Source organism: Erinaceus europaeus, chromosome 15, assembly GCF_950295315.1.
Source record: "Erinaceus europaeus chromosome 15, mEriEur2.1, whole genome shotgun sequence".
Taxonomy (NCBI): Eukaryota; Metazoa; Chordata; class Mammalia; order Eulipotyphla; family Erinaceidae; genus Erinaceus; species Erinaceus europaeus.
Window position 1 is genome coordinate 24,681,257 of NC_080176.1, and position 19,085 is coordinate 24,700,341.

Here is a 19,085-nt window from a genome sequence, read left to right on the forward strand (position 1 = left end):
AATATAGGAGGAGAGAGAGAAAGAACCAGACATCACTCTGGTACATGTGCTGCCGGGGATAGAACTCAGGACCTCATGCCTGACAGTCTAGTGCGTTAGCCACTGCATCACCTCCCGGACCACTGGTTTCTTTTTTCTATTTTCTTTTTTTAGATTTTTTTTTTTAACTAATTTTGTGAAAGAGATCGGGACATCATTTTAACATGGGATTCGAATGCAGGACCTCATGTTTGCAAGACCTACTCTACTGCTACGTCCCAGACTTTGGCTTTCACGTTTGGTTTGGCTTTAGTTTTAACCAGAGCACTGCCCAGCTCTGGCTTATGGATGGTGGTACTGGGGATTGGACCTGGGACCTTTGCTGCCTCACCATTATGGTCCCTCCTCAGCCCAGCTCTTACGTTCCTTAAGCTGACCCAATCTGGGTAGACTAAAGCCAGAAGAACCAGTTAGCAGTGTTGTTAGCAAAGTAGACATGCTGCTCCCGTTTTGCACTCGAGGCAGCAGAGAACCCACACACACACGCTGAGTAGCCAAGCCCAGGGGGCCCTGCTCCAAGACCTTCCCCCCAGACTGGTCTCCACTCCCAGCACCACCCACTCCCGCTGTTCCTGTGCACGCCATGAGGACAACATGTGGGCACTTTGCTTTAGAGATTGCCGTGTCGAGTACTGTGTTGTTGTAGTTAGTGCAGTACAGAAGCACAGAGCAGCCCTGAGCAGGGAGGGCCATGTCCCCGACCCACTGGCGCCATGTAGGATCCACATACAGCTCCATCCTCAGGGCCAAGCAGCTCCATTTTGCCCTTCTCTCAACTCCCTCCAGGAGAGCCCCAGCTGGGTGGACTTCTTGGAGTACCCGGGTCTGTATCACTGCACTGTAGGAACCAGAACCCAGGTACTGACACTGGTGAGAAGGAACACACACACAGTGATGACACCCTGGGGGGCTTCATTACAGACTGACATCTGGCTTGAACAGATACACAGCAAGTGACCCAGAAGGGGGCCAGACCTGGGGGCCCACCCCAATCAGAAGACCTCGGGGCCCCTCTGTATAGGGTGGACACATCCTGAGAAGGGAGGCTGATGCTTCTGGAGAGGGCAACTTCCAGACAGATGCTGGCTCTTGGCTGCCATCTTGTGACCAAGAGGCAGTAGGGCCAGCTCTCAGGGAGGAAGCAAGCCTTCCTCCCATGAGCAGAGGAGTCAGTGTGGGTGTGGGAACTGGGTTCTCAGAGCCCCAAAAGGCGGAAGGGGGTTGGGTAGCGGTACCTGAGGAGGCAGGAAGAAACAGTAATCTCCTCCAGCATGTTCTCACACCTCCAGGCCCACCCCAGTCTGCCTCACTTATGCCTGCCCCCCAAGGAAACACCAGCAGGGGTGCATCCCCACTGAGTCTGTCCTAGCCTGTGGGCCTAATGGGAGGGGATAGCCAGGGATCCCCACAAAAGGAGGGGCCTGGAAACAGCCCCCCAGCCTAAGGGGTGGACAACACACACACACATACCGCCAGCCCAGCACCCACTCCCCACACTCAGCACTGGGTCTCCTTTGGGTCACGATGGGGGTAGGACTCTGCGTCCCCATGGCCCTTGGGGTGACAAAGTAGCCAGTACTGGCCACATGGCTGTGTCCACGCCCCCAGGCTGGACAAAGTGAGTGAAACCGGGCCAAGGGGAACCTCAGGAACTACCACTGATGGGGGGAGAGGGCTGGCTCTAGACTCTGGTGACTTGGGAATTGACAGGTGACTTCAAGGAAGTGATGGGGGGCTGCAGGGGCCAGGGCTTGGAGCCCATCAGTGGGGTCTGGGTCAATCCCTGTCATCAATGCATGAGCACAGAACCCCCCACCCCCAGGACACTCCCAGTGTCTCCCATACCCCCTCGGGACACTCCACCCCATGGTGACACCCCCAACTGTCCCCTGCCCCATGGGACCCCTACCCCGGGACCCTCCCCCTGGGGGCCCCTACATGTCCTGGGGATTCCCCCACTTCGCGGAACCCCTGTCTGTCCCTCCTGCGGTCGCCCCCGGCCCATCGGAGTCCCCGGCCCTGGGACTCCCTGGCCCTCGCCACCCACCCTGCTGTCCCAGCCCCCGGCCTCAGTTTCCCCGGGTGGCCCGGCCCCGCCCGCAGCGGCCGCCCCGCCCGCCGCCCAGGTCCCGCCCCCACCCACGAGGAAGTGGCCTCGGCGCCCGGGGCCCAGAGCCGGTTCGGCGCGTCGACTGCCCAGAGTCCGCGGCCGGGGACCTCGAGGTGAGCGGGGAGGCTTGGGGGGCGCATGCTGGTGGGGTCCTGGAGGGTGGTTTAGGAGCGCGGGGTGAGGCGAAGACACATGGGGGGGGGGTCACTGGGGATCCTGCCTGGAGAGGAGGGGGCCTCGCGGACAAGTGGGATGGGATCCCCCCAGGTGATGGGGAGGAGGGCGGGGTGGGGTGCGAACGGAGAGGGGCTCTGGGGCGCCCCCCGCCCAGCCCGGCCCCAGTTATTCTGGACCATGAGAGCCCACGCCCTCCGCCAGCCTTCCGGGTTGCCGGCCGGGAAATGAGCTGGCGCCCACCGGGCTCCCTTCCCCGCCTTGTGGGCCGCCTGCCCCGGGTCTGAGCCCCGCGCCCAGGGCAGTGGGGGGGGGGCCGCGACCAGGGTACCCCTGGGCGCCCCCTGCAGCTGTGCCCCCAGGCACCCCCGCCTCAGGGGCCAGCTTCCTCTTTCGGGGTGGGGCCCCCCAGCCCTACCTGGCCTCCCAGCTTCCTCCTCTGCCAATGGGCTTCTGTACCCCCCACCCCCCCCACCCCCTCCCCCGGTCCCTGGCTGGGTGCCAGGCGCACAACCATGGGATCACTTCTGGCTGCCTTTATAAAGCTTGCGGGGAGGGGGGGGAACTGAGAGATAGCTCACCAGGTAGGCGCCGACCTGCCATGCCCCAGTTCCTGTTCCAACCCTGTTACCACATGGGCGGGTGCTATGGCACCAGGAGAAACTCCAGTGCCACCCCCCCCCACACCTCCCTTCCTAAAGCTGGTCTGGATTGCAGTGGCAAAAAAAAAATGCCCATATTTATATCATGTCACCCACGTGGGCCTAACTTTCTGGCCTCCAGAATCAGGAGTCCCCAGTGGTGCCCCTTACGGAGTGGGTGACTTGGAGCAGGCCATAGCTTTTTGAGCCCAGCCTGTTTCCTCCTGGACAAAGTGAAGGCTGAAGAGAACACCCCCGCCCCAGACCAGATCGATGAGCAAAAAAACTTTACACTGTGCAGCAGAGATGGAATAACGGTGATGCCAAGACACTCTCCTGCCTGAGGCTCCAAAGCCCCCGTTCAGTCCCCCCCACTCCCCACACCAGTGAAGCCATAGCTGAGCAGTGCTCTTGGGGGGAGGAGGCAGACTTTCCAAGCCCAAGCATACAACCTCAGGGTCCAGCCCAGAAACCCACAGGGCACTGGAGAAAGTTTTGGTGTCTCTCCAGCTGTCTCTTTATCTGAAAAAGTCCTCCCAGAGACAAAGGGAAGAGGGAAAGAAAATGCGCTCTTGGAGAGAATGTAATGTCCCTGGGGCCCCGGGGCACTCAGATCAGAGCTGAGCCCTTGCGTTGCGCAACCAGGATTCCATCTGTGCATACAGCAGGGTCTTTGTGCAAAGCATGCACACTTTCTCACCGCTAAATAGCATCCCTGTGTGGTAATATCATTGCTCTTTCCCTCCCTGTACCATCTGGATGTTTCCACCCTGTTACCATCACAAAGAAGGTTATTATGAGCTGGCTAAAAAAATAAAAGTCTGTGGCAATTTTCTTAGCCCTGGAATGAGATTCTGTGACCCAAGAACGGAAGCAGCTTTCAAGTCCTGTTCCCCAAGGGGGAGTTTGGCTCTCTCAGTCCCTTTCTGGGGGCTGAGTCCAGTGCCCTTGACTCCCCTGCTCAGTTGAATCACTGAGGAGTATCTCCCAGCCCTGCCAGCATGGGTTGCTGTGCTTCTAGGTCCTGTTTTGCTTGGATTGGATGCCTGGAGCTAGTGCTTGGTGGTGTGGGTCCTTCCTGAGAGCTTTTTGAAGAGGCAGCCTGGGGGTGGGGGTGGGGGGGTGGCTTGGCTGCTCTGGGCGCTGCAGGAAGTTGAGTAACCACTGGTGGAGTACTGTGGGCAGGCGGCTCCCTGGGGCCTCCGAGTTGGGTGGGGTCTCCCCACCCCCACCCCAGGCCCCGTGGCTTGAGGGCCCATACTCGGTGCTGGCAGCCAGGCCTTTGTGTTAGTTAGCCTCAAAGGTAGCCAAACCCTCCTCCCCCAGATTGCTGCTCTCAAAGCCTCCACCCTTTTCTCTCCATCCTGGGCAGGAGGGAGTGTGAGGAGAGCCCAGGAGCTGGGGGGAGCCAGCTAGGAATGGGAGACCCAAAAACCTATCCTGGCAGCCAGCCGCCATCCAAGCTGTTTTTGATCATGCCCCCCCCCCCGCCCTCCAGCCTGCATTTAAAAAGTACAGGCATTGCCATGCAGGAGACGGGCATTTTCCTTACAGATGAGCCACTGGGGGAGGGAGGGAGAGAGGGAGAGAAAGGAAGGAGCATGGTCCATTCATTCAGCCACATTCAAGACAGATTCTGAGCACTGCCTGTGTGCTGGGCCCTGTCATCAGTGCCGGGATTCACCTGTGAACAGTTCCTGCCACACCCAACAGTGGTGTGGTGTATGTGTGTGTGGGGGGGTGGTGTAGGGGGACTTGAACCCTGGTCTCCCAGTCTCACTCTTCCTGGGGGAAGGGACACACAGAGACCCAGGACACATGGGCAAAGCAGCCCGTTACCTTTCCTCTAGGGATACTGGGACACAGCTTCGTGGGAATGACTATATTCAAGTTCCCCTGGCAGGGCGGCCTATTCCTCTGACATGACATCTCCCCCTGGAGAAGCCACACCCCTGGGCCTCCCACTTCCTCATTGGGGGTGTGGGTGGTGGTGGGGGAGGGGGGGTCCCCTTGATGCTGGTTTCAGCTACTTTGCAGAGGCTCTGAAAAAGGAGAACTGCACCCTTGTCCCTCCATAATGTACTGGCCCCATGGACTAGGAAGTGTTTCTGCTGAACTTATTTATTCTTTGTTCACTGTTGGACAGAGACAGAGAGAAATTGAAGGGGCCAGAGAGAAGGAGATAGGGAACGAAACAAGAGCCACCTGAAACCCTGCATCACTACTCATGGAGCTTTCCCCCTGCAGGTGGGGATAGGGGCTTGAACCTGGGTCTTTGTGCACTGTAATGTGTGCACTCAACCAGGTGCACCACCACCTGGCCTCTCTCGTGACTGGCTGACATTGTTTTGTCACAGCCCTCCCCTGCCTGTCACATTTCTGTGGCCACCCTTACCAGAAATGAAAACTTTTTAAACTGTATTTACTTTTATTTATCTATTTATTTTTTTAAACCAGAGTACTGCTCAGCTCTGGCTTATGGTGGTGCAGGGGATTGAACCTGAGAACTTTCTGCCCTAAAAACTCTGGGGTCCCAGGAAATGAGATCAGGGCTCCCTGAATCCTTCCAGCTGAGTCATTCTCCAGTGTAGGAGCTGACACCCCAGGCAGAGCTGGCCATCCACCTTCACTGCCCCTGCCACCTGGACCCCACATGCTTTCTAGGCCCTCTCTCCCCCATCACAGGGCAAATCCTTGACACTACCACTGGTATGCTGGGTTCTTTTGACCACCTGAGGTTCAGGATCTGGGGACCCCTGGGTGCAGCCATGGGGTTCTTCCTTCTGAACCACCTGAGCTAGAGTCCTGAGACTAAGAAGGCAGGGGTGGTTGAAGGTATGTAGAGCTCAGGCCTTGGTTGCCCTCGGGAAGTAGGGGTGAGCTGACTAGCACTGCTCAGTGGTCAGCTGGCCTGGCACTCTCAGTCCCCAAGGTCTGATACTCTTCAGTCCCCAAGGTCTGACATCTCTGCAGTGTGGACAGGGAGGCAGCTGGCTGGGGCCAGTCACAGGGAAGGGCTGGGGGAGGCCCCATCAGCCTGCTATGGACCAGTGGCTGCCAGACGCCACTTCCGGAGCCTCTGCCACATGCACGTGCACATACCTTGTAAGGAGAGGAGCTGAAGCATGTGCATGCAAGGCTGAGCAGGCAGGGGGGAGAGAGAGAGAGAGAGAGAGAGAGAGAGAGGGAGTGTGTGTGTGTGTGTGTGTGTGTGTGTGTGTATATCAGTGTGGGGGGGGTGGAGCTAAGCAGGCAGGAGTGTGTGTGTGTGAGTATATGTTGGGTGGAGCTAAGCAGGCAGGAGTGTGAGGCCTGAGCCCAGGACGCCTTCTCATTTTGATGTTGAGGACTTGCTGGTACCAGGCTTTGGGCCTGTGGGCGGCTATCTCTGAGCCAGGAACACCAGAACTTCCTGCTACGAATGAAAGCAGCTGGTCTGCATCTGGGCTGTCCGCAGAGCCCCCACCCACACCCCTGGCCGTAAGTGGTATGGTGCCCCCTTGGGCCGGCAGCCAGGGCCACACTGGGCATGGATGAGGCCTCCTCTGCCTTCCTGGGGAGCAGTGCTCAGAGCTGAGGAGCAGTAGCCTGGACCCCCTGTGACTCTGGGCTGGGGGCCTTCCCCCACTAGCCTTGTGGGGGGAGGAAGGAAGCGCTGAGGCTCAGATCCAGCAAGCGAGGAGCATTCTGGACTTGCTGGGTGGTTGTGGTATCTCAAAGAGCAGAGAACGCACTCTACTAGGCAGCGAAAATCATGTTCATCAAATATTGATTGAGCACCTATTGTATGCCATATGCCCCCACCCACCCACCCCCCGGGCCTAGAGCATCTCAGCTGTCTTTACCCATCTGGCTCCATCCCAGGGGCACAGGAACGAGGGCCATGTCACCCACCAGTCCATGGGGACAAGTATGGTGAACATGGACCGGGAGGGTCTCACCTGGAAACTGGCTCTAGGGCCCATCATCACTCCCCACATCACCAGCACTTGCTCCCACCACCGTCCTGTTTCTGTTCCCCAAAGCCTCAGAGACAGGTTGTGAGATGAGAAGGAAAGTGAAGCCCTGACTGACCTGGCTGAGTGCACACTTACCATGTACCTCCGCTCCCCGCCTGCAGGATGATGCGGTAAAGCAGGTCTGCAGGTGTCTCCGTTTCCCTCTCTCAATTTCTCTGTCCTATCCAGTAGAATGGAAAAAGCAGCCTCTGGGAGCAATGGATTCATAGTACTGCCACTTAGCCCCAGCAATAACCTGGTGGCAAATATAATAAAATTAAATGACAGGGAGTTGGGCGGTAGCGCAACGGGTTGGGTGCACGTGGTACAAAGCACAAGGACCAGTTAGGATCCCAGTTCAAGCCCCTGGCTCCCCACCTGCAGGGGAGTCACTTCACAGGCGGTGAAACAGGTCTGCAGGCATCTCTCTCTTCCTCTGTCTCCCCTTGTCTCTCAATTTCTCTGTCTCTATCCAATAACAAAATAAAATAAAGACAAAGAAACGGAAGCCTCAGGCTGACGGCTCCCTCCTCCCCAACGCAGGAGCCAAGAGCCATGGCTTACTACAGCTTCCTGGTGGAGCCCATCAGCTGCCACGCCTGGAACAAGGACCGTACCCGTGAGTGCTCGCTGCCGATGGGTGGAGGGGCCCAGGGCCCCAGGAGGTGTCCCGGGGTGGAGGGGACAGTAGCCCCCAGGCCTGTTGGGGGCCCCTCAGAGGAAGAAGCCTTGTCCGGGTGGCCTGGGAAGGGCCTTCCCAGTGGAAGGGGGGCTGTGGGGGCACCCACTCATCTCACCCCGCCTGCCACCCAGCAGAGATCGCCATCTGCCCCAACAACCATGAGGTGCACATCTACGAGAAGAGCGGGGCCAAGTGGAACAAGGTGCACGAGCTCAAGGAGCACAACGGCCAGGTGACAGGTAGGTCCAACCAGTTGGCATCACCCTGGCAGGGGGTCGGGTCACCCCCACTCACTTCATCAGGCTCAGGTTGGGTGCAAGCGCCAAGGCCCTGATTCCACCTGGCTGAGGTAGATGGGATGATGCAGGCTCCTGCTCCAGCTGCTGAAAACAGTAGAGGCTATGGCCTTCGGGAGAGGCTGCCTCAGAATTCCAAAGGTCCTTGTCTTTTCTTCCTAAGGCCTGCTTTATTATTTTTTTAATTTGCTTTAATTATTTATTTATTCCCTTTTGTTGCCCTTTTTATTGTTGTTATTGATGTCATTGTTGTTGGATAGGACAGCGAGAAATGGAGAGAGGAGGGGAAGACAGAGAGGGGGAGAGACAGACACCTGCAGACCTGCTTCACCACCTGTGAAGCGACTCCTCTGCAGGTGGGGAGCCGGGGGCTCGAACTGGGATCCTTACACCAGTCTTTGCGCTTTGCGCCACCTGCGCTTAACCCGCTGTGCTACCGCCCGACTCCCAATTTGCTTTATTTTTAAAAAATTATTATTGGATAGACACAGCGAGGAATTGAGAGGAGAGAGGGAGAAGAGACGAGACCCACCTGCAGCTCTCCATCACTCAAGCAGCTTTCCCTCTGCAGGTGGAGACCAGGGGCTTGAACCTAGGACCTTGTGCACTGTAATGTGTGCGCCTGGCCTCAATTTTGTTTATTTTAATGAGAGATAGAGAAATACAGAAATCCCAGAACACTGTTCAGCTCAGGCTTATGGAGATGCTGAGGATTGAACCTGAGACCTTGGGGCCTCAGGCATGGAAGTCTTTCACAGAACCATTATGTTGCCTTCCCTACCCCTTTATTTTTTAATTTGATAGGACAGAGAAATTGAGGAGGGGCTGGATGGCACACCTGGCTAAGTGCACGTATTACCATGCACAAGGACTCAGGTTCAAGCCCCTGGTCCCTACCTGCAGGGGGGGGAGGGGGAAACTTCATAAGTGGTGAAGCAGTATTATAGGGGTGTCTCTTTCCCTGTTTTTTTTTTTTTTTTTACCAGAGCACTGTTCAGCTCTGGCTTATGGTGGTGCGAGGGATTGAACCTGGGGCTTGAAGGATCCTCAGGCATGAGAGTCATTTGCATACTCATTATACTATCTACCCCCTGCCCTCTCTATCTCCCCTTCTGCTCTCAACTTCTCTCTGTCCAAAATAAATAAAACAAAACAAAACAAAAAAGGTGGGGGAGGGTCTGGCAGTGGTGCACCTAGTTAAATGGATATGTTACAGTGCTGCTGGAGAATCCAGGTTCAAGCCTCTGGTCCTCATCTGGAAGAGGAAGCTTCATGAGTGATTAAGCAGGGCTGCAACTGTCTCTCCTGTTTCACTCTCGATTTCTTTTAAATTAAATTAAATTTTATTTGCCTCCAGGGTTATTGCTAGGACTCGGTACCAGCACTGCAAATCCACTGTTCCTGGAGGCTATTTTTCCCCCATTTTTGTTGCCCTTATTATTGTTATTAATGCTGTTGTTGTTGGATAGGACAGAGAGAAATGGAGAGAGGAAGGGAAGACAGAGGGGGAAAGATAGACACCTGCAGACCTGCTTCATTGCATGTCAAATGACACCCCTGCAGGTGAGGAGCCAGGGGCTCAAACCGAGATCCTTATGCCAGCTTTGCGCCACCTGTGCTTAACCCACTGCACTACCGCCCGACTGATTTTTTTATATTTATTTTCCCTTATGTTGCTCGTTTTTTCATTGTTGTAGTTGTTGTTATTGATGTCATCGTTGTTAGATAGGACAGAGAGAAATGGAGAGAGGAGGGGAAGGCAGAGGGGGGAAGAAAGATAGACACCTGCAGACCTACTTCACCGCCTGTGAAGTGACCCCCACTGCAGGTGGGGAGCCGAGGACTCAAACCGGGATCCTTAGGCTGGTCCTTCCTCTTTGTGCCATGTGTGCTTAATACGCTGCGCTACTGCTGACTACCTAATTTTATCTATCTTTACCAGAGTACTGCTCAGCTCTGGTTTATGGTGGTGCAGGAGATTGAACCTGGGACTTTGGAGCCTCAGGCATGACAGTCTCTTTGCAGAACCATTATGCTATCTACCCCTGCCCTTGATTAATTTGTCTCTATCCAATGAATAATAATAGTAATAATAGACGTGTGTTCAGGTTGTGTGCTCTGGGCCTCTCCTGTGAGCACAGCATGGAGTGCCCTCTCTAGGCCTTCAGCCTGCCACTACCCCCCCACACACACACAGGCATCGACTGGGCGCCCGAGAGCAACCGCATCGTGACCTGCGGCACCGACCGCAACGCCTACGTGTGGACGCTCAAGGGTCACGTCTGGAAGCCCACGCTAGTCATCCTGCGCATCAACCGTGCTGCCCGCTGCGTGCGCTGGGCGCCCCAAGAGAACAAGTTTGCAGTGGGCAGCGGCTCTCGTGTCATCTCCATCTGCTACTTCGAGCAGGAGAATGACTGGTGGGTGCCTCAGCCCTGGAGGAGGGGGCCTAGCATGTCACCATCTGGAAGCCTGGGTGCCTGCCCACCTACCCGGCCCTCCCTCCAGCTCACCTGTCCGCCCTCCTGTGCAGGTGGGTGTGCAAACACATCAAGAAGCCCATCCGCTCCACCGTGCTCAGCCTGGACTGGCATCCCAACAATGTGCTGCTGGCGGCGGGATCCTGCGACTTCAAGTGCAGGTGAGGGAATGGGTGGCCATTAGGGGTTGGCTCAGTGGCAGGTGCAGGATGGGTGTGCCCAAGGGCCCCAGGTTCCAGGGGCTGGGAGATGGCTCACCCAGTAGGGGACGTGCCTTGTCAAGTGTAAGGTCCCAGAGTTGGAACCCTGGCGTCATTAAGAGCATCACTGCACAAGGGAAACTCCACTGATGGAACAGAGCTGTTATGCCTGCATCTCTTCCTCTCCCTGCTGTTTATGATCTTAAGACATTTCTTTATTTAAATGTAATTTTCTTTTTTACGTTTTACTTTTTTTGTTTAAGGTTTTATATATTGACTTATTAATGAGAAAGGGAGGGAGAAAGAACCAGACATTACTTTGGTACTTGTACTGCCAGGGATTGAATTTGGGATTTCATGTTTTGAGAGTCCACTGCTTTATCCACTGTGCCACGTCTAGGACCACGTCTTTTTTTGTTTTTCTAATGACCAAGAGAATTACAGAAAGACCACAGCACTGCTCAGCCCTGACTATTAGTGGTGCAAGGGATTGAACCTAGGACCTAAGAGACTCAGGCATAAGAGTCTTTTGCAGACTCTTTTCTAAGACTTTTGCCCCCAGTCTTAGAAATTTCTTTAACTGGGGGCAGGTGGTGGTGAACCTGGTTGAGTGGACATGTTACAATGCAGAAGGGTCCAGATTCAGGGGAGTCGGGCTGTAGTGCAGCGGGCTAAGCGCAGGTGGTGCAAAGCACAAGGACCGGCATAAGGATCCGGTTCGAACCCCGGCTCCCCACCTGCAGGGGAGTCGCTTCACAGGCGGTGAAGCAGGTCTGCAGGTGTCTATCTTTCTCTCCTCCTCTCTGTCTTCCCCTCCCTCTCTCTATTTCTCTCTGTCCTATCCAACAACGACGACACCAATAACAACAACAATAAAACAACAAGGGTAACAAAAGGGAATAAATAAAATAAATATTAAAAAAAAATTAAAAAAAAAAAAAAGAAGGGTCCAGATTCAAGCCTCGGTCCTTGCCTGCAGGAGGAAAGCTTTTTGAGTGGTGAAGCAGTGTTGCAGGTGTCTCTCTCCCTCCCTACCACCCCTCCCCTCTCATTTCTGGCTATCTCTATGCAATAAATAAATTTCTTTTTTTTAATATTTATTCCCTTTTGTTGCCCTTGACTTATTGTTGTGGTTATTATTGTTGTTATTGATGTCATCACTGTTGCATAGGACAGAGAAATGGAGAGAGGAGGGGAAGGCAGAGAGGGGGAGAGAAAGATAGACACCTGCAGACCTGCTTCACCACTTGTGAAGCGACTCCCCTGCAGGTGGGGAGTCGGAGGCTCGAACCAGGATCCTTAACGCCAGTCCTTACGCTTTGTGCCACGTGCGCTTAACCCACTGCGCTACCGCCCAACTCCCAAGAAATTTCTTTAATTAAAGTATTTTAAACCATTAACCTTCAAATTAAAAAAATTAGGTCTAGGAGCTAAGAATCATGCATGTCCCCAGCACACCCACAGACACGTGCACATGCATCTGTACCAAGTGCAAGGGGCCAAGTGCAAGGGGAAGCACAGGACTTGCATGATGCCCCCTGGTTTGATCCCAGAACAATTTCATGACATGAATAAATGCATCTTTAAGGGAGTCGGGCAGTAGCGAACATGGCACAAAGAGCAAGGACCAGCCTAAGGATCCCGGTTAGAACCCCTGGCTCCCCACATGCAGGGGAATTGCTTCACAGGCGGTGAAGCAGGTCTGCAGGTATCTTTCTCTCCTCCTCTCTGCCTTCCCCTCCTCTCTCCTTTTCTCTCTGTCCTATCTAACAATGACATCAATAACAAAAATAATAACTACAACAATAATAATAAAGAGCAACAAAAGGGAAAATAAATATAAAAAAATACAGGGGGGGGTCAGGCAGTAGAGCAGTGGGTTAAGCGCCAGTGGCGCAAAGTGCAAGAATTAGCCTAAGGATCCAGGTTCAAGCCCCTGGCTCCCCACCTGCAGGGGAGTCATTTCACAAACAGTGAAGCAGGTCTGTAGGTGTCTATCTCTCCCCCTGTCTTCCCCTTCTCTCTCCATTTCTCTCTGTTCTATCCAACAACAACAACTACAACAGTAAAACAAAGGCAACAAACGGAAATAAACATTAAAATAAAATCTTCGATTCAAGCCCCCGGCTGCATACCTACAGGGGATTCGCTTCACAGGCTTTGAAGCAGGTCTGCAGGTTTCTCTCCCCCTGTCTTCCCCTCTTCTCTCCGTTTCTCTCTGTCCTACCCAACAGCAACAAGATCAACAACAATAACTACAAACAATAAAACAAGGGCAACAAAAAGGAATAAATATTTTTTTAAAAAAGAATCTTAAAAAAAAAAAAGATACAGGGGCTGGGCGGTACATAGCTCAAAGTGCAAAAATACCCGCTCAAGGATCCCAGTTCGAGCCCCCGACTCCCCACCTGCAGGGGGGGTCACTTCACAAGTAGTGAAACAGGTCTGCAGGTATCTTCCTCCCTGTCATCCCCTCCTCTCAATTTTTCTATGTTCTATCAAAATAAATAAAAACATACAGTGGGGGAGGTAGCATAATGATTATACAAAAGAGACTCTCTTGCTTTAGGCTCTAAAGTCTCAGGTTCAGCTGAGCAGTGCAAACAAACCACAACATATAGTGGGCTAGGGAGATAACTTCATATTGGTTATGTGAAAAGACTTTCATGCCTGAAGAACCAAAGGCTTCCAAGTTCAATCCCCAGCACCACCATCAGCCCTCAGAGCTGAGCAGTACTCTGATAAACAGGCATACATACATGTAGTGTGGCCCCATGAATAAAGCTTTGGACTCTGGAGTTTATGGCCCCTAGTTCAATCCCTGGCGTTGTGTGTGACAGAATGATGCTCTGGCTTTATTTCTCCTCCCTCCTTCATCTCATAAATAAATGGAAACTGTGGTCCGGGAGGTGGCGCAGTAGATAAAACATTGGATTCTCAATCATGAGGTCCCAAGTTCAATACCCGGCAGCACACATACCAGAGTGATGGCTGTTTCTTTCTCTCCTATCTTTTTCATGAATAAATAAATACTTTAAAATAAAAAAGTAAATGGAAATTACATAAGATTGGTGGTCTGGAGGTGGCAACAGGGGTAAAGCATGGGGCCCTCAAGCATGGGAGCCCTGGATTTGATCCTTGGCATCACATATGCTAGTGATTCCCTGATTCTGTTTCTCTCATTAATAAACCTTTCAAATAATCAAATTAAATATATCTGGGGCCAGGTGGGGTCACACCTGGTTAAGTGCTCACATTATATTGCATAAGGAAGGAGCCAGGTTCATGCCCTTGGCCCCCAACGCAGGACTGCAGGTGTCTCTCCCTCTCCTCTCAATTTTTCTGTCTCTATCCAATAATAATAATAATAAACATATCTGGTGCAGTTGAGAGTGACCCTAACATCCACTGCTAGACAGGGGGCCTGATGGTGCCACACCGGGTTAAGCACACATAGTACTAAGGACAAGCACAAGGACCCATGCAAGGATCCCGGTTTGAGCCCCCAGCTTCCACCTGCAGGGGGTTGCTTCAGAAGCAGTGAGCAGGTCTGTAGGTGTCTGTTTCTCTTTATCTCCCTCTTCCCTTTCAATTTCTCTCTGTCCTATCCAGTGGGGAAAAAATGGCCCCCAGGAGCAGTGATTCATAGTGCAGGCACTGAGCCCCAAGTAATAAACTTGGAGGTAATAATAGTAATAAATAATAAAAAAATAAAAGAGCCCCCTTGATTTCTAGTTCCACACTCCACCTTCAGACCTGCTGTTGCCATAGGAAGAATCCAGTGCCTCACTGAAACTTCTGAAGTTATGCTTTGAAATCCCCTTGGGTTTGGCCTCTCACCCCCAGACAGTCCCAGCAGGATGTGTGTGGCCTCTGGTGCCTCCAGATTACAGCCAGGCTTCTTGCCTTCTGTCTGAAGGGAAAGCAATGCGTGTGCTTGTTCATGCTCACGTGTGAGTGACTGATCAGCTGGGGTCACCCCCACCCCCAACTTGCCTCCTTGTCTTCAGGCCTAGAATGTAGCCAGTTGCCACTGTCTGCTTTTTATTTCTGAACCCATTACTCCCAGATCTCTCTTAGATCTCTCACTTGCCCTCCTGAGACATATGGTAAGGGAAAGGCTGGCTGGCTTTTGGTTCACAGGAAGGGACTCCAGCTGAGCATCCTGGTTTGGGGTCCCAGTGCTCCTAAAGGGGGAAGGAAACCCTTCTCAGCCCCCTCCTCAGCCCTTCTGCTCTGCACCCCTCCTGACAGGATCTTCTCAGCCTACATCAAGGAGGTGGAGGAGCGTCCGGCCCCCACACCCTGGGGCTCCAAGATGCCCTTTGGGGAGCTGATGTTCGAGTCCAGCAGCAGTTGCGGCTGGGTGCATGGCGTCTGCTTCTCGGCCAGTGGCAGCCGTGTGGCCTGGGTCAGCCACGACAGCACCATGTGCCTGGCAGATGCTGAGAAGAAGATGGCGTGAGTGCACCTGCCCAGGGGGAGCTGGGGCGTGCTGGGGGAGAGGGGCAGAGTGGCGGGGGCCTGGCTGACACCCCTCTCTACCTCAGTGTTGCCACCCTGGCCTCTGAGACACTGCCACTGTTGGCCCTCACCTTCATCACCGAGAACAGTCTGGTGGCAGCGGTAAGGAGGTGGCGCAGCAGGGGATGGGGATGGGGACGGGGACAGGGACAGGCAGCCCAGGGATGCCCCTGTCCATCTGTCTCTCCACCCAGTCAGCCAGCCAACCCTCTCCCTCCCATCATGTATCTGTAGTGGTCAGAACAGGCTGCCTTACGCTGCAGTGGCTTAACGCCCCTGTGAAGATATATTTTTCTCTCTGCTCAGTGCAGATGGGGGACGCTGTCTCCTCTGCTGCTACTCCCAACCCCAAGCCTTGGAGGGAGAAGAGAACAGCTAAAAGCCAGATTCCTGCCCTGGAAGTTAGCATTTCTTTCCTTTTTTTAAAAAAAAAAATTCCTTTTTGTTGCTTTTTGAAATTGTTGTTGGTTATTATTACTTATATTTTAAAAATATTTATTCCCTTTTGTTGCCTTTGTTTTATTGTTGTAGTTATTATTGATATCATTATTGTTGGATAGGACAGAGAGAAATGGAGACAGGAGGGGAAGGCAGAGAGGGAAAGGCAGAGAAAGATAGACACCTGCAGATCTGCTTCACCACTTGTGAAGCGACTCCCCTGCAGGTGGGGAGCCGGGGCTTGAACCGGAATCCTTACACAGGTCCTTGCGCTTTGCACCATGCGTGCTTAATCCACTGCGCTACCACACAACTCCCTTTTAAAAATAATTTTTAAAAAGAATTTATTTATTCATGAGAGAGATAGGAGAGAAAGAACCAGACATCACTCTGGTACATGTGCTGCCGGGGATCAAACTCGGGACCTCATGATTGAGAATCCAATACTTTATCTACTGCACCACCTCCCGGACCACATTGTTGTTATTGATGTCATGGTTCTTAGGAGAGACAGAAATGGATAGAGGAGGCAAAGACAGAGAGAGGGAGAGGACACCTGCAAACCTGCTTCACAGCTTATGAAGCGACTCCCCTGCAGGTGGGGAGCCAGGGGCTTGAGCAGTCACATGCGCTTAACCCGTTGCGCTACGTCAGCCCCAAAAGTTAGCATTTCAGATTACACGACTGGGTCACACCTCACTCGGGGGAGATGCCGGTCTACCTTGAGTCCAGAAGGAGTGTGCCCCCTCATCTGCCCCTATCACAATGGGGTCCCAGACGTGAATCAGGCAGAGGCTGGGTAGGGCAGAGGACCACTCCACGGGAGTTCCAGACAAGCATTTCTGACTGGGGTGGGTGGTGGAGCAGGAGCACACGGGGTGGGGCTACCTAGACGCTCACCCCAAGGTCCAGTCCCTGTTGACATACCTGGGGGTCTTCCCCGTTCGACCTCGGGCCTCAGTTTCCCCTCGTGGCGCCCCCCCCCCCACAGGGCCACGACTGTTTCCCGGTGCTGTTCACCTACAATGGTGCTGCAGGCGCACTGAGCTGCGGCGGGCGGCTGGACGTGCCCAAACAGAGTGCACAGCGTGGCCTCACGGCGCGGGAGCGCTTCCAGAACCTGGACAAGAAGGCCAGCTCCGAGGGCAGCACAGCGGCGGGCACCGGCCTCGATTCGCTGCACAAGAACAGCGTCAGGTGAGCGCAGGCCCGCAGGGCTGGAGGGTGGAGCCAGGCCGCCCTCAGCCCAGTTCCCCTGACTTATGGAGCAGGTAAGAAAGACACTATGCCCTGCATTCCTAGGACCTGCCGTGGCCGGGGGGCTTCTCTAGTGGCTATCCCCTTCAGGGCCAGGTGGGGGCTGGACTAAGGCACTAGAAATAGGAAAAAGCCCTCCTGTCCCCTTCCCAGAAGGGAGGGCAGGCAGCCCCTCCTGGAGCAGCCTGCCCTCCCCTGGCATCCAAGGCTCTGCACAACCAGGTGTGTCCCTCCAGCCCCTACTGTCACCGTTTGTTCCAGTCCCTCACATCTCAGCCCCCCAGGCTGTCCCTGTCTCAACACCTCTCATTGGGTTCCCCCCCCCCCCCAGGGCAGGGTGGGCTGTTCGGGCAATAGCCAGGATACTACAAAGGCAGTGTGATTGTCTCTGCAGCCAGATCTCGGTGCTCAGCGGGGGCAAGGCCAAGTGCTCACAGTTCTGTACCACGGGCATGGACGGTGGCATGGGCATCTGGGACGTGAAGGTGAGGCTGCCCTGAGGCCCTTTCCCCACCATCCTCCCTACAGCACCCCCCTTAGGGCTAGGACTAAGCCCAGAGAGCAAATCTGCCCTCTGCTAGGCTAGGCTAGGTTGTGGGGCCCATCCCTGAATTGGTGGGGGGCAGGCGCTCTGCAGAATGAGAGCCACCATTCTGTCCTGCTCTCTCCCTCCAGAGCCTGGAATCTACCTTGAAGGACCTGAAGATCAAATGACCTGCCAGGAGAGGTGCCCTGGCCCGGCTGTTAGGCGAGGGGCCAGAAAGGCTGAGGTGGCTTTGCTGATGTCCCCATAGGGGCTGCTTCCGCGGGAGGGGAGGGGAGGGAAGCTTTTCTACTATTGAAGGGATATGTGCCTTTTCTCAAATGCTTTAATGTACTGTGAAACCTGCCCCCAAAGCACTCTGCTGGTCATGAACTGCTTTAAAGATGGAGGCAATAAAGCTGGTTACAGACGACCCCACTGGCTTGGGGCGGGGGCTTTCACTCAGGCCTCTAACCACCCCCCCACCCACACACAGTGTAGTTGGGGTAGCCAGGCCCAGACTCAGTGACCAAACAGCTGGTCTGGGGTTGAATGAAAAAAATGTCTGTTTGATATTTGGAACTGATTTTGGTTCATCATCTTGTTTTACCAGAACACTACTGAGATCTGATTTATGGTGGAGGTGGAGATTGAGCCTGAGAGCTCAGAGCCTCAGGCTTAAAAGTCACTCATGGAGGACCGGGCGGTAGTGCAGAAGGTTAAGTGCACATGGCACAAAGCACAAAGACTGGTGTAAGGATCCCGGTTTGAGCCCCCCGCTCCCCACCTGCAGGGGAGTTGCTTCACAGGTGGTGAAGCAGATTTGAAGGTGTCTATCTTTCTCTCCCCATCTTGCCCTCCTCTCTCAATTTCTCTGTCCTACCCAACAACAGCAGCAATGGCAACAAAAATGGGGAAAAAAGGCCTCTAGGAGTGGTGGATTCATAGTGCAAGCACCAAGCAACAGCAATAAACCTGGAGGCAAAAACAAAAAAAAAAAAACAGAACAAAAAAGGTCACTTGAAATACAAGTGAGGCCGTCTCCCCAGTCCTGTTCATCACTTTATAATGTTTTTATTTATTTCCTTTTGTTGCTCTTGTTTTTATTGTTGTAGTTATTATTGATGTCAATGTTGTTGGATAGGACAAAGAAATGGAGAGAGGAGGGGAAGACAGAGAGGGGGAGAGAAAGACAGACACCTGCAGACCTGCTTCACCGTCTGTGAAGCAACTCCCCTGCAGATGGGGAGCCGGGGGCTTGAACTGGGATCCTTACGCCAGTCCTTGCATTTAACCCACTGCTACAGCCCGACTCCCCCCGTTCATCATTTTTAAAACTTCCTTCAACATGAGGGCTGAGCTGAACCTGGGTCACATGCATGGCAAATCAGCGTGCTGTGTGCTATTCCACCCCACCCCATCTCAGTAAGGTCTTTCTAAATTTTTAAGAGCTGGGGTTTCATACATGAACAATCTCACTTATCGGCCACTCTCTATTCAGAGACCACAGCTTACCCCAGTGAACTACCTCCCAACGCCTCGACAGGCTAGGATAAGCCAGATCTAAACGTGCCCTATGGCTGTTCTAAGCCCTACCCCTCAGGACAGGTAGAAACCCACTGGACCTTTATTTTCAAACACAGAAATGATGAAGATGCCAGGCAACACAGAATTCTCCCTGAGGACTCAAGAAAAGGTGGGGAAGAGAGAGAACAGCACTGCT

The 19,085-nt window shown here is 53.7% G+C and overlaps 1 protein-coding gene across 1 annotated transcript; it reads left to right on the forward strand.

Moving 5' to 3' along the window:
- Positions 1 to 2,153: 2,153 nt before the first annotated feature.
- Positions 2,154 to 17,795, forward strand: ARPC1B (actin related protein 2/3 complex subunit 1B). Its single transcript, XM_007536277.3, has 10 exons — positions 2,154 to 2,262; positions 7,506 to 7,581; positions 7,779 to 7,883; positions 10,138 to 10,360; positions 10,474 to 10,581; positions 14,875 to 15,081; positions 15,171 to 15,246; positions 16,574 to 16,779; positions 17,234 to 17,324; positions 17,515 to 17,795. The coding sequence occupies exons 2-10, from the start codon at positions 7,518 to 7,520 to the stop codon at positions 17,551 to 17,553; spliced, it is 1,119 nt and encodes a 372-aa protein (XP_007536339.1). The 5' UTR covers positions 2,154 to 2,262; positions 7,506 to 7,517; the 3' UTR covers positions 17,554 to 17,795.
- The last annotated feature ends 1,290 nt before the right edge of the window (positions 17,796 to 19,085 follow it).